Source organism: Miniopterus natalensis, chromosome 1 (genome assembly GCF_054644295.1).
Source record: "Miniopterus natalensis isolate mMinNat1 chromosome 1, mMinNat1.hap1, whole genome shotgun sequence".
NCBI lineage: Eukaryota > Metazoa > Chordata > Mammalia > Chiroptera > Miniopteridae > Miniopterus > Miniopterus natalensis.
Genome location: NC_142081.1, coordinates 178,936,417 through 178,951,453, shown reverse-complemented (window position 1 = coordinate 178,951,453; position 15,037 = coordinate 178,936,417). Strand labels below are relative to the sequence as shown.

Below are 15,037 nucleotides of genomic sequence, written 5' to 3'. Positions count from 1 at the left end.
AATTCTCTAAGAGAGACGATATTCACTGACTGCAATGAAAGCTGTGCTCATAATAATGTAATACTTTTCAGTGAAGGCATAGAGGGGCAAATGCTAGCAAATGAAAAAAGTCTAAAAATTTATCTTTGCTATGATAGAACTTGACACATAGTTATACTCAGAATCGCTAGGTCGGTGTTCTTCAGTGTTTTCTAACCTGGCAGACCCCGAACTGCTGATCCTCTGGAAGTTCACTGGTATGAAGCAAATAATAAGATTTTTGCTCACAAAGTGTTAAGTGGAGGAGCTCAGAACCTTGAACAGCTAAGCTGTGAATTTGGGGCCCTCTCTGAGTACAGGACGTTGCATATGGTGTTTCCCAAAATTATTTGACCATGGAATCTTTTTTTTGTTTTCTTTATGTACCAGTTATCAAGTTGGTACACTGTTTAGTTCAAATCTTTTTGGAAAAGTTAACCAAGATGAGTGTTATTCAGACAATGACCAATTTGTGGTAATAAGCAGCATTTAAGTAGTTAAATAAATAGAATAGAGTAGAAAAGAAAAGAAAAACAAAGGGCAGAGCATAAGTGAAGATAAATACTGTGTGAAATTTCTGTTATATGTGAGTGAGTAAAGGAGACAGAGAAAGAAGGGGGGGGTGGGTAAGGGGAAAATCAGGTCATGCCATAAACTATATTTCTTATGGGTTATGACAAAATAGTTTGAAAGCCAGTAACACAGAAAAATAGATAATCAGAAAGAATGTGGGGTTCGCACAATTTTAAAAAAATCTAATTACTGTCCTTGCAAAATTTATTTTCATGTGGGTAAACATACACATAATCAGCAAGTTAAATAAAACTCCCTTCAATGCGGCGTGTGTATAAACACATACATGCACACATACTTATATACGTACATACAATAGAGTGCATGCGTGTGTGTGCGCATTTAATTCATCCTGCTTGGGTTCTTTGTGATTCTTGAAGCACATGTACTTCGTGGCCTGATTATCAGTTTTGGAAGATTCTGTCTCTCTGATTCCTTTACCTGGCTCTAGTGTCCTGCTGGATCCCTCAGTCATGAGTTAGATAAATCTTTGACATGTTACTCATTGTATATTTTTAAAATTATACTTTTAAAGAGGCTTATTGAGGTATAATCAGCATACAATAAACTGCATATATTTAAAACATATGATTTGATAAGTTTTGACATCAAAATGGACAGACTGGGCATAACGGTGGGTGAGTAGGCCTAGAGAAGCGATCAGAAACACGAGGCATTGTTGCAGAGAGAAAAGCAGCCATGTCTGGTTGGCCTTCTCGTGTCCACCCCCCACTACTCACAAGTCTGTTACTGTGTCTGCAAGGCCTGTACTCAGCCCTTCCCCCATCCCAGTCTCCTCCGGAGCCTATAACTGTGCATACCTACCCCCACCTGCCCACTCCAGTACTTTCAAACATTTCTTTCCCTTTTCCCTTTGGCATGTTTCTGGTGTAAAATATCTGAATGAGAACATTTTCTAGGTTTTATTTCTCTTACTCCCTCTCCTACCCCCTCCAACTTCTCTAGATATGTGAATGGTGCAAGATCCAGTCTGTCACCCACTCTCACTCCTTTATTTATAGTCTAAGTGATTCTTCCTGGGTTCAGACAGACTTACTCTTTCCATTTTACATGAACGATTTGGCTCACTTATTTTCATTTGTCCCAAAGTCTGACTTGGTATTTCCGTCCTCTGGTCGCTGTGACCATAATTCTGCTCCCAGGACGTTTACCCTCAGAAACGGGGTCCCTGCTTGAGCACCCTGACTTCAATATCTTAATTCTTGTTTTGGATTCCCTTTCTCTTCTTCCCTTTTCTAAAGAGCAGCTCACCAGGGCATTCTTTGGGGAATAGTCTAAAATAAAAGAATTCCCAGTTGAAGTCATAAGAAAGGAACACGGGACACGGTGCCTGCACCTAAACGTGTGCGCTGGTAGGAGGCAGGGCAGGGGACGTAACCTGACTGTCGTCTTGCCAAGGAGAGAGGCCAGCGAAGGGGAGAACAGGAGCACGGGAGGCTAGTGCAGCTCATGCTGACACATCTGTGACAGCCGCAGGAGGCCAGGGGACCCAAATGACTGTACTGAAAACTCATTACAGGATAATTTTCATAATTTCTCACTTTTCTCCATTAAAAAACAACAATTGCACACACAATTCACTCCAAGGCTTTAATTCATAGCTATTAAACACCAAGTCTTGTTTAATGAGAGGGTTAGAAAAATGCAAAGGTGTTTGGGAGGGGGTCCTTGGGGCTCTAAATATCAACATCAGCCTTTCCAGAGGCATCAACTCATCAGTCAAAAGTCACAGGGAACCAAGAATGAATGATTTTCAGGTATTTAAAGTCAGAGAGAATAATGCTAAACTCTCATGTGTTTTAAGTTTTTCCCAATTCTTTACATGTTTGACTCAAGGCAGTATTTCAAGGAAATGTTACTACTTCATGAAAACAGTACAACTGGGAAGAACGCATGACACTTCTATAAAAGGACTCCACATACTTGCCATCCCAGCAGTGATCCCGGCAGCAGATGTAGAGGCTGGGACACTAAGTGTCCTCAACATCAGTGCATAAAAAAAAAACCCTATAATTAGAAGTATATGGTAGGATTCCTACTCCAGGATCCCTTCTGCTGACCAATTCTAGCTCTCAAAACTTCATATAATTGCTCGTGATAAGACTCCTTGAGTTCCACCTGATGTTTTCAAATCTGTCTTCTCTAGTAACTAACTGGTTACGGTGATGTTGTAATATAATAAGAAATATGTATTTGGTTTTTCAGTCTTACCAGGGAGGGGAGAAGGGTTTGAGACTGAGCTAATCACCAATAGTCAATGATTTCATCTATCTGCCTATGTAATGAAATCTCCATAAAATCCCTAAACAACAAAGTTGGGAGAGCTTCCGCTTTGGTGAGCACACCCAGGTGCCAGGATGGTGGCATATCCCAAACTCCTTAGGGACAGAAGCTCCTGTGATTGCAGCTCTTTTGGATCTTACCCTATGTACTTCTCTAACTGGCCACCCATTTGTATCCTTTATAAAAAGCCTTCATGGTGTTTCCCTGAGTTTCATGAGCCATTCTAGCAAATTACCCAGCCTGAGGAGGGGCCATGGGAATCCCTGATTTATAGCTAGTTGGTCAGAAGTATGGGTGTCCTTCCTGGACTTGTGATTGGCATCCAAAGTGGGACACAATCTTGTGGAACAGCCCTTGACCTGTGGAATCTTCACTAAACTCCAGGTAGTTAGAATTGAATTAAATTGCAGGACATTCAGTTGGTGTCAGCAGAGAACTGGAGAATTGCTTGGTGTGGAAAACTCACACATTTGGTGTCAGAAGTGTTCTGTGAGTAGAAACAGACTATAGGAGCTGCATTAAGTTCCCAAGCAGTAGACTCACCATGAAGCGAAAAATCTTAGATGATTGAATTTGAGTAAAAAAGTTCAAGACTTACGTACAGAAAGTAGTGACTGCCCATTCATCTGCAATAACACGAGGCTTTCAGCAATGCACCAAACACCTATTTCCTAAGCTTATGCAATATGCCAGCAATCAAGCCAGGCTCTGGGTTAGAAGAGCGACAGCTTTTTCTGTTAAGATACTAATCCATGTATGTGTGGGATTATTAAGCTATTTCTCCACCAAAACTACTCTTCCTTCTGCTGTTGGGATGCTCCAAGTGTTCCAAGAAGACCTATTCTTTGCGGGCTGACACAGAGAATCAAGGAGGCCGAGATGGCCGAGTACCCTCCCACTGCATCCAGAAAGCCCCTCCCGCACCTGGCATCTGGGGAGGGGCGAGGTGGGAGTTGTTCAGGGTTCAGCACGAGAAAGACTAGATTATGCGCTGAACCAGTTTCCAAGATGGATGGTGTGCTCTTCAGAAGACAATGCCATCTTCCTATGCGCACCACCAGGGACAGCATCGCTGTGAAGGCCCTGCTGGAAATGCCTGCACACATTCCTCGGAGGGAAACTTTACCTGGACGATCCCTTACAATGTCCTTACTTAAAGGTTATTCTAAGCTGAAAGTATTAGCAAGCATCCCAGCATGATTAATAGGAGGCAAGGAAGCCACTTCTACAGAGATAAAATAGATCTACCCTGTAAGTCAGCAAAATCGTCAAGTAAGCCCCAATGCCTCCGCTTCTCATGGCGTTGCATTAAAAAGAAATCAACTCGAGAGGTCAGGATAACCCTCGCGCAGGGAAAGAATGACACCGTCTCCCTGGGGCCAGACAGCGCATCCCCTGGATTAAACTCTCATCAGCCGACCTCGGGGTCCCATCCATCATTCATAACTGCCTGGCTCGGAGAAAACCCTCTGACTAGATGTCATTCCGAAGTCTCCATCGTCCATATGGAGAACCCGCTCCCATTACTCCTAGGAAAAGAAACGGCAAAGCAAAAATAGAGGTAACTTTCGGATGAGCTCGGAAGCCAAGCGGCCCACTGTCTCTACATCCCTGTCGCCTACAACAGAACTGCCCTTTGTCGCTGCCAACTTCTACCAATTTAGAAAGGAAGTCTCCTTGGCACAAGGGCCGCTGTGTCACCCGCCACGTGGTGTAGCTGAACAGAAAGGACAGCCACACTCACTGCTTGCTCAACAAAGCAGCTGCCTCGGCAGGGTCGCGGCTGCCTCCTTGGTCAGCACTAACTCAACTGCAAGGTCAACCGGGGAGCATACAGGCAGGAGACAGAAGCGCACCGGTTATTAGAACAGAGGGGGTCATATACAGAACGGTAACTAGGAAGCTGAAAATGCCAACAGGGAGCATAAGCCAGGCTTAGAAGTGTGGAGGTGGCCCCCCAGGGAGCAAAACCTGCCGAGGAGGAAGCCCTGCTTGGCGGATGCTGGGGTCCCAAGGCTTGAAGGAAGGGCCCCAAGGCGCTGGGACCAGACTTTAAAGAGAGCGGGTGGTGTGTTGGCTCTGGAAGGGGTGCGATGAAGCTGTGAGTGTCGGAAAGCCTCCAAGGTGGAGTCAGAACTGAGGAGCTTTCCAGGATGGTGCTCACAGCCATAGGAAGCAGGTTCCTTCTCCCTCCAGCCTTGCAGTCTCCTTCCAGTCACAGCCCACAGGCAGCAAACCAGAGAAGCAGAACGTGTTGTGCAGGGTCCCGGGCCCGGCTCGCAAAGCAGAACAGAGGAGGGTCTGGAACCAAGAGGCCGCAGCTCGGTAACTGGCACAGGAAGCTGGGCGTGGGCTGGGAAAGCTGAGGGGGCTCGTCTCCACACTCCGTCAGGATGCTAGTTGTTTCATCTCTTCTTTTTGATAGTAGCAGTAACTTGACGATTGTCAGCCCAGCTAGTGACTCCATTTCCCAGAGTCCTTTGCAGCTGCACTCGGCCAACAGGACGTGAACATACGTATGTGAGCATAATGTGAGGAATGCAAGTTTCAGAGACAAGTCTCTTGGCCCATTCAGACTAGGATGACACTGGAGGGACGACACGAGAGGGTCTGAGCCTGAGTGGCACAGAGCTGCCCCCACAGGTGGCATGGCTTGCTGCAGGCTGCTACCGGACAAGTAATCCAGTACTTTAGCTGGTGACCCGGACCCTATTTCGTACCCAGAGGGCTAGCTCTAGGAACAGTAGCAGGGCTGAGTAGTGCTTAGGTACCCCGGCAATGCTGGCAAATCTGGGCCACAGGTAGGAAGAGAAGGACTCTGCCTTTTCCACGACTTCCTACAGCAGCCAGGAAGACGGGCCAACCCTATTCTGAGTGCATTACTGCCCTGGAAAGGGCCGGTGAGCTGAGTTCCCACATCTGTATTCTCTAATTTTTCTTTTTTTAAACAGCCCACTAGAGATGTAAGCCATTCTTAGCTCAGGGCATGGTTTGTCAACCTCTGCTTTCAATTCATACCTGTGTCTTTTCTTGTCAATTAAAAAGCCAGATTCTTAAGGACAGGGTTGTGCGGCTGTAGAGTCCTGTCTCCCTGCTGAGCCCAGGTTATTTCAGACCATCCATTATCTCTTGTCAGGATTAACAGAGAAGCATCCTCTTTGGACAGAGGGAAATCCCAGGAGTATGTTCATAACCGGCCACTACTAGATTGGTCATTTAAGGTAAGTCACACCTTTTTGTCCCTAGCTTCATAATCTCTAAAATAAGGAGGTAGAAAGCCTTCGGTGACTAAACCACCTTTTAAATGTCAAACCCTATAAGTTAAAGTTTTGCACATTTTAACTAATTTACTCCAGTGTTACTCAGGGACCCTCCATGCAAAACAAACCTCCAAATTAAGCAATGTTTTCCAAAGAAATCAAAACAACACTGGCAGGAAAACAAGAGCATGAACTATGTGTGGCAACAGCCTTCTAAAACCACTTAAATCAGGGACTTGTGGGAAAAAGCCAGTTGGGAATATCCTAGGTGAAGAGTAGAGAAAAAAATATTCTGCACACTTGGCACTATATTCTTTAGGTAAAAGTTCCCTGAGATCTTAACCAGATAAAACAATTAATCAAAGATAAACTCATTTGGAAATTTATGAATAATTGACATGGTAAAATTTTATTAAAAATTATTCATCAAAAACAAAAAAAATGTGTAAAGCACTTTCTGGGAAGAGAGATTTTGCTATACAAATTGTAAGCATAAATAATACCACAGAGTCGACATTTAACCTGCAGAAGAAAGTATGTTTTAAAAAGCACTTGTGTACAATGGCTGTGATAGCAGCTATTGACTATGAAGGAATATGACTTTTATTAGAGGAGGCCCAATGCAGTATCCAACTTATAACAGTTGTTCATTAAAGGTAATTCCAATTTTTGTTCTTAAAAGCAAAAATAGCAATCAATTGTTGTCATTAATATGTTTTTTTAAAAAATTGATTTTAGAGAGAGGGAGGGAGAGGGAGAGACAGAAACATCAATAATGAGAGTCACTGATCAGCTGCCTCCTGCACGCCCCCCACTGGGGATCGAGCCCGCAACCTGGGCATGTGCCCTGACAGGGAATCAACCTGTGATTTCCAGGTTCATGGGTCGACGCTCAACCACTGAGCCTCGACCGGGCATGTTGTCACTAATCTGAATTAATGAGTTGATTAACTAGAGCAGTGTTTCACAAAGTGTGTTCCATGTGACTGCATTTCCATGAAGAACAGCGTTGCCGCCAAGTCTGGAAATGTGTTCTTGGAGGGTCCCAGCACTCACCGGCATAGGAAAACCTACAAAAGGTCTCAGTTTCCCAACTGACCCTACAGCCTTTTCTTTTCCTCAAGGGAAGTCTATGAGCATCTTACTTCATTAGTGCTCCATTGGACACTAACATGAAAAGCACTAGAGAGAGTCCCACTTATGGGGTCTGATATACCACCCACCCGTTTTCCTTCCTCAAGGGAATCGGGTGGGAATAGCACACTGCAGTGCCTGCTGGCAACATACACAAGGATCTGTGTGCTCAGGAGATAGACTTATATCTGCCACAGGAGGAGAGAAGAGTCCCTATTTCAAGTCCCCTACGTTCAGAAATTATGTTGCTCGCTTTTGATTTCTCTATAAAAAATAGGGAGGAAGCTCTTTTCAGGGTCCCAACAAGTAGAAAGAGAGCTGTAGCTGGACAGAAGCATGGGCCTCTGAAATAGGCTCCTGAAATCCCTCCCACCCCATCCTTGGAAAGGCAGCCTGGCAGGTCCACAGAGATGAGACGAGAGGTGGCACTGCGGTAGTCTGCCCCAGTCACTGGGGATAAAATGCCAGCGCTAAGGCCTAGAGCCATTCACACCCAGGATGAGGGCGGGAGCGGGTCAACCGGGGCGCTCCCCAGTGCTGCCTTTGATTGGTAATACAAGGCTCACGAAACCCCTTTCCCCACTGTCCATATCTGGGAGCTTCACATGTACCTCGCTGTGATCAAAAGGAACCAAAGCACAGAATGGCCCAGAGAGTGGAGGCAGCCCTCCCTCTGCTCAGCAATGATGCCAACGTGCTCCAAGAAATGCCAAAGGACTCAGGAACAAGACAAAAACCTCAGCCCCCTGGAGCAACAACCAACACCCCACACAGAACCAACATCTGATATGACTGCAACTCCTTTATAATAAGAAGTTTCTCAAATCAACCTTGGGGATCAGTAGGGAGGGTAGGGGGGTCACAGCCAGTTCATCTCCTTGCCCAAAGTACATTTCTTCAGAGCAAATCAAAAACACTTGAAAGCCTTAAGAAAATGCTAAACCCAAAATAACTTGATAAATTCTGAGATCATGTGGTTTAGTGAAGCACTCTGAACTTCCAGAAAGATTCTGTGCCCTTCAAGCCTGGTACACACGCGTTTCTTCTCCATTTTAACCACATCAAGAAACCCCCTAAGAGATTCCATTTCCTTGGCAAGGAAAGTTACAAAAGAGAATGAGAAATAGGCTCGTTTTCACAAGCAAAATGAAACACTTTTATGTTTTATTCACGCAAAGCGCAAACCCCTTCCCTTTGCGGCATTACAAATTGAATTTGCTCTTGTAAATTGCTGTTAAAGAAAAAAAAAAAAAGACAAATCAAAAGCAAAAGTAAGTATAAAAAAAAAAGGCAGGAATACAAAGGCCCCTTCTAGGGAATGAAAACTCAGGGGACCCATGGGGAGAAATAGAACCTTTCACTGGCAAACACACTTTTTTATTTACTACAATCCAGCTCGAGGGCCCCCAGGCAGCACATGAGCTTGCTGAGGTCCTCAGTGAGAGCTCTTGGGGAACTGAGTGAATCTCTAAATTACACTTATCGGCTAACATTGAGCGAGAAATAAGAAGCTGTTTAAAAAATATGGGTAACCCAGCCCACCTCTCAAAAACACAACCAGGGCAATGTAACCTAATTTACATGGGCATCACTGGGGGTCGGAGGGTTGGGGCTCCTCCTGATTGTAGGACAATAGAACTGAGAGTGTCTAGAGCAGCCTCTCAACCTCTGCATCAAACAATAAGCATGAAAACTCCCTGAGGTCTGGCCCCTCCCTGTTTTTGAAAGGAAGCCATGCAATTAGCTGTATTGACAGTGCCTATTGCTTTAACAAATCAAGAGCTAACATTCATTAAACATTCGCCATGTCCCCATTACTGTGCCAATTACCGTACATACACTCAGGCACACATACACATGCACTGTGGTCCTTACTATGATGTGTGTTTCACAGACGACAGAAACCGAGGCGCAGAGCTTGAATAATTTAGTCAACAGGAGTTTGAATAATTTTTTCTCCCTGAACATGTAGCATCTGGCCTCACTGTAAAGCCTTGGGGGTGGGCTGAAAGCTAATCAGTGAAATCCGCTCACAGTGTAACCTTTAGAAAACACAACCCCACATACTTGCACATGTATATAGTGATCTTCACCTTGGCTCCTGCCTTAAAAAACAAACTAGGACAGGAACCGGGGAAGGATCAAGCATTTTACACCTTTCCATTGAGGCTAAACATTTTTAACGACGCGCAAACATTATCAGGTATTTTCCTTGTAAAGTTAATCAATTCATGTCAACACATCGACTTCAGTGCTACTACAGCTCTGCCAAGCTAGTGAATGACAGGTGTGTAAGCTTAATCTATCCACTCACCCGGCCCCCCCAAAGCACCTGGCCCAGCTGTCACCATTCATCACTCTGTTACAAAAGCTCAAAGACACAACTGTGCTCCCAGGAAGGATTATCCAACCAGCAGGCAGAGGTTGTGCGAACCATTTCTCGAGTCTGGTTCTAGCAAAAGTGCCTGTTCTTTGACAGAGGGATGCTTAACCAGTTTCCTTTCTGACTTAGAATTTACAACTGAATCAGAAGACTAGCATCCTATAGCTCATCCCTAAAAGTTAGGAGATCCTCAGGTACATTGAAAGTTGCCAAAGATTAACCATACAGTTGATCCCTGAACAATGTGGGGGTTAGGGGCACCAACCACCCCAGCAGTCGAAAATCCACATATAACTTAAGTTGGCCTCACATACTCAAATTTCCAACTGCAGATGGAGAATATGGTTGACCCTGAACAATGCAGGTTTGACCTACCTGGGTCCAGTATGTGAACCCAAGCAATTCAAACCCGAGTTGTTCAAAGGTCAACTGTAATTCAAGAGTTAAGTGCATTTAATGTAGCCCAATTACTTAATAGTGGCATCCGAGATGACGTCTGTGGTAACTGCCACTTTTTAGTTAGAATGTGTACTTGGACATCAGAACTTCCTTGCTTCCAGTCATCCTGGAGAACAGAAATTCACAGCACCCCTAAGAAAGAAGCACTTCTATCAATAACACATTTTTAGCAGAATTTCAGAAACATACGCATCGAGTGGAATTTTGATGTGACCACATGTTTCAAGTGTGAAAGGCACTCAGCAACCCCAGGCCCCAGCTTCTGGTGATTGTGACTCAGTGATCTGAAGCTCGTGACTCGGGCTGCATAACCGCTCCCTCCACAAGCCCCCTGCGGAGAAAATACCAGTGGGAGGGAGTGGGAAATGGCCAAGATGCAACCCGATGAAATGGAGGGTAAAACAGGCTGCAGAGAAGGGAGGAAAAGTGAGGGTTCAGGGAGCATGGGTGAGTCAGGACCTTGGATGAATGAGGGTGGGCAGGAGAGAGACGCAGAAATCGAAGGCAGGGTCCAGAACTGACAAAAGGTTTGAGGTGCAGAAACCAGGGGGGAAGTAGCGTGGAGGGTCTAGGTGGGGAAACAGAGATATGCTGTAATTTCTTACATTTCTAAAGAAAGTCTACTGTCATTGCATGTTCAGTGAGGTGCAGGAACAGTGAGACCTCACTTCGGTGTGGCGCTAAAACCCGGGTACCTGGTGAGGTGACAGTGACTGCGGCTCCCAGGGCACTCACCGGCCATTGTCGCGGCCCACGCCCCACACGCGGATGCTCACGATGGGCTGGGAGTGGAGCACGGTGCGGTCCATGGGGTCCACCAGGCTGAGCGTGTCGTTCTCCAGAATCAGGTACATGTCCTTCCCCTGGAGTCAATGAGAAAGCGTTACCCTCTCATGAAGCGCACACACATCCTTGCAAAACCTGTGACTATCTAGGGATGTTGTTTCAGGTCAAAAGAAGCCACCCTTTGGGGGCCATAATTTGTTTTCCCAAGGGAAAAACATCCTCTCCTGACTAAAGTATTCATAAATCTTTCAGATTTCCCTCCCAAGTCCTCTGAAAAGTGTCTCTAGCCTTCTTTCTAGCCAGCTCTTATTTTTAACTGTTTACACTTCTGAATCTTTAAGAAAAAGGCTAATGGTGGGTTCCCTGGAGAATCTGGTCTTTCCCTAACTCCATGCCCAGCATCCTCTCATAAGCACACTCCCTCTTCCTTCCCCTCAGGCCAGACGGCAGCAGGCACCCCCAACGGCCTTCTCAGGCCAACAATGATGTCCATCTCTTCTCAACTCTCACACCACTTCATGTTTGTGTGATTTGGCTGGCGAGGAGCAGAAGCAGCTTTGTGACACTTCTCAGTACCACCGCAGCTAACATTTATGTGACTTTATCACATCTCAGATATCATGTCACATGCCTTAGGTACCTTGGCTCATGGACTCTCTAACTTGTTCCGAGAGCTTGGTTTGTTATTATTTCCAATTAGCAGATGGGCAAACCAAGGCCTAAGGGTTGAGTAACTTGCCCAAGGTCTGACACAGAGCTACACGGGTGTTGTGTTAATACCACCATAAGGGGAGGCCAAGCAAAGTTTTTCCTCTCCTACATCACTATTCAAGTTTTCAAGTTTTGGTCTCCTGTCTCTCCACAGATGTTGGCTCTTTGAGGGTGGGAACATTAGACCATTCAGCTTTATTCCCCTTGAAATTCCTGAAGCATAATTGAAAGAAGCTATTCAAAACTTCACTGTACAACTGAAAGACTGTGTCTGCTGAAGGTCACGGTCAACCCTGATGCTGTGACACTGAAGCTAGGGAGGTGCTACTGGGAAAAACAGTGAGGCTTCCTGGTGGGTCTTCAAGTCCCAGAGCAGGAGAGATGAATTACTCTGTGGTCTGGTTTTGAGAATGATATTTTAGGTTCCCATGCAAGGTCCTCAGAGTGCATACAAGCTCCACTGCTTAGGTGGCAGACATGGGTTTTCAGTGCCTCTGCCAGCCAGTGTTTAAGCTGAGAGTCTACGCCTGAGATCCAGGATGATCTGAAATCTTCCCAAAGGGCAGGGAAGCCAATTCCAGAAGAGAGCCCCGGCAGGAAACACAGCCTGTGAGGACAGCAGAGCCTGGAGCGACAGGCTGCCCACGACCTCAGCTCACGGCACCCCCAAATGTTTTGCTGGGAATTGCAGCTCATTCAGCTGTGTCCAGATGTTGGGCAAAGAGCCAGTCCTTAATTAGCTAGTTTGCAGATTAACCACCAGAGTTGCCCAGCACCTCAGGATGCTGAGTAACTGGCCAGTAGCTGAGCCAAGGAGAGGAGCCAAGCTGCCGACCCCACACCGTCCTTCAGCTAAAGGCTGGGCTCCTTTCCTGCAGACCTCAGTTCAGGGCTGCCAGAGCGGCTCTCGGGTGCTGCACGACTGCCAAGAGCTGGGAACGGGAGAGCAGAGCAGGTCCCAGGCCCCCTGGGGCCACCAGGTGTCGTGCTTTGGGACAGCAGAGCTGCCAGGGATTTCTGGTCCCTTCCCACCAGGTACTAAGCAGCGACTGCGGCCCAAAGGGGATCTAAGGAGATCTTCAGCCAGACCCAGTAGTGAATGGCTCCCAGCGCAACTCCCGCTGGGCAGCAATCCCCATTCTGTGCAGCTGCTTCATGGCAAACACTTTGCAGGGACTATAGACACTACAGGGCTCGCTGTGGCTGACATCGCCACCTGACATGCTAAACACGCTTTTCAGGATGTGACCCACAGTGAGTTGAAGTCCCCCCTCACTGAGCTGGGCGATGCACTTCCTTTGAGCTGGTTTGGCTTAAACACCACAACTGGGTCCCCCAAAGGCAACAGAGGCCCTGTTCACTGGGGAGGGACCAAGTGGGGTAGACTCGCGTAGCAACACTACTCCAAGACACTCCCAATGTGTTTGTTTGACAAGTCTCAGAGCACGGTAGGAATTGGCTTTTCCTATTTCATATGATTGTTATAGATACTTTATATTTATTCTTATTTTCCTTTCTAAATTAGCTCAACTAATACCTGAAAGTGGAATTACTTTGTTCAAAGTGAGAAAAAATATATAGATATCAATTACAAAACTCATGTATAATGTTGATTTTCAGATGTAAATAAAGAATGTGTTATAAAGGGATAATTTTTCAACCTTTAGAGCGGCCGCATCAACATTTTTGTGTGTATGTGGGGGCCACATTCCCCTTTGAGGACATACTTTGAGAGGGCCATGGGTCTTACTGCTCTTATATCCTGGCACGCCCAACTTTGCCTGCAAATTTAAGGGGCTTTCTGGGCCCTGAAGTCCATAACGGATTCCTGGGGACTCAGGGATCTCAGGTAGATCCGTCACAGACGGTGGCAACGTTCTCCTGGAGGGTCCCCGTCCTCACTGGGATCTGACAGCACTAACGGGTAGATAACAGGGTGCATCCTGCCTACACTATGGGTCTTCTCTGTACCATGTCCCAGAGCTCTGGGCTTCCACGAAGCACAGCGGAATGGCACCAAGCCTGCCACTCACTGTTTCCACGAGTTACTTACCTCTCCCCAAATGCCGACTGTGTCCCGGATGTCATTTTTGCAGTAAGAAAGCTGTCGGATGCAATTGTTGACAGCAACACTGCTCTTCCCAGGGGCGAGGTCCTCCTCTGCCATTTCTACCCATCCCAGAGAGCGCACAGCAAAACACTGGAAGACAGAGTCAGGAACATGAAATTCCTCACTGGTCACAGGTCACTTCGGGTCAATCTACCCTAAAAGCCTTTGCGAGGCATGCCTAGTGAGTCTCCAACTGCTACATCAGGTTCAGTCATTTCATCCCTACTATTGGAAAAGTAACTGTGACTCTTTGCTATTAGAAAATGTAGTGATAAATATCTCCTTACCTAGCTTTCTGTGTGTGTGCTCAGATAGTTTTCTTAGAATAGATAACTAGAACTGGAATTTTAGGGCTAATGGATATAAAAATTTCTAAGCACCTTTATCTATTAGAAGGCAGGTTTTTTTAATAGTAAGAAATACAACCCCTATGAGCTCTCTTAGTTGTTAGCACCTAGGAAAAACAATAGGAGAGAGACTGAATCAAATCCAGGTTAGGCGCTTTCATGACAACGAGGCAAAATGTATCCTCTAATACCCAGAAAATGAAGGAAACAGGGGGAAAATGTGTTCCCATGATAGCAGGTCTCAGCTCCTACAGCACGCTCTTAGCACCAAATCCTGGGGAGCCTGCAGAATGGATGGACTTGGGAGACACCTTAAAGCACAAGCTCCGTTTATTCCTTTATCACTTAGAGATATTTTGAGATGACACTCCTTGTTTTTTAAAAGTTCGGTTATCAATTAAAAAAATATGAGAAGCATCATATGCATATTGCAATAAGTAAAAAAAATCCAAAGATGAAGAAAGGAAGAAACAACTGGAACATGTGAGGGCAGCTTCCGCTTTGCTGACAATCGCCAGGGTTCCTGGGTGGCTGGAACTGGGGCCCCCCACCTGACCCTGCAACCCAGGTTCCTGATCCCACTCTGAGGGCTGGGGTCCCTCCCAAGCTGCACATCAGCGGAAGAGACCACCTTCCCGGGATAAGAGGGGCATCTTGTAAAGTTTCCCAAAGTGAACGTCATAATAAAATGAAGAAATGCTGCGAACAGTCCCAAAGTGACCACTTCAGTCTCGTTCAGCCTTCCCCGTCTCAGCCTCCAGGCCCAGGCTCCTTCCTGAGTCGTTAATCACAGTTTCTCCGGACACACACACACACACACACACACACACACACAGCAAAATACCGAAGACAATCTATTTAGGCATAGTGCAGGACGATCCCCACATCCTATGGGGACAAGTACTGAGGTGCCTGTGTGACCACCTGGAGCAGAACCGCTGCCACATGCTGA

General features: G+C 46.1%; 1 protein-coding gene across 9 annotated transcripts in view; it reads right to left on the bottom strand.

The window, feature by feature from the left end:
- Positions 1–15,037, bottom strand: part of APBB2 (amyloid beta precursor protein binding family B member 2) — a 301,532-nt gene that overhangs the window by 49,968 nt on the left and 236,527 nt on the right. For all 9 annotated transcript variants that reach the window (XM_087827688.1, XM_087827708.1, XM_087827703.1 and 6 more), the window contains 2 exons: positions 13,682–13,828; positions 10,867–10,994 (listed from right to left, as the gene is read on the bottom strand). In XM_087827688.1, coding sequence (XP_087683814.1) covers positions 10,867–10,994; positions 13,682–13,828 — 275 coding nt within the window. The remainder of the gene's footprint in view (positions 1–10,866; positions 10,995–13,681; positions 13,829–15,037) is intronic.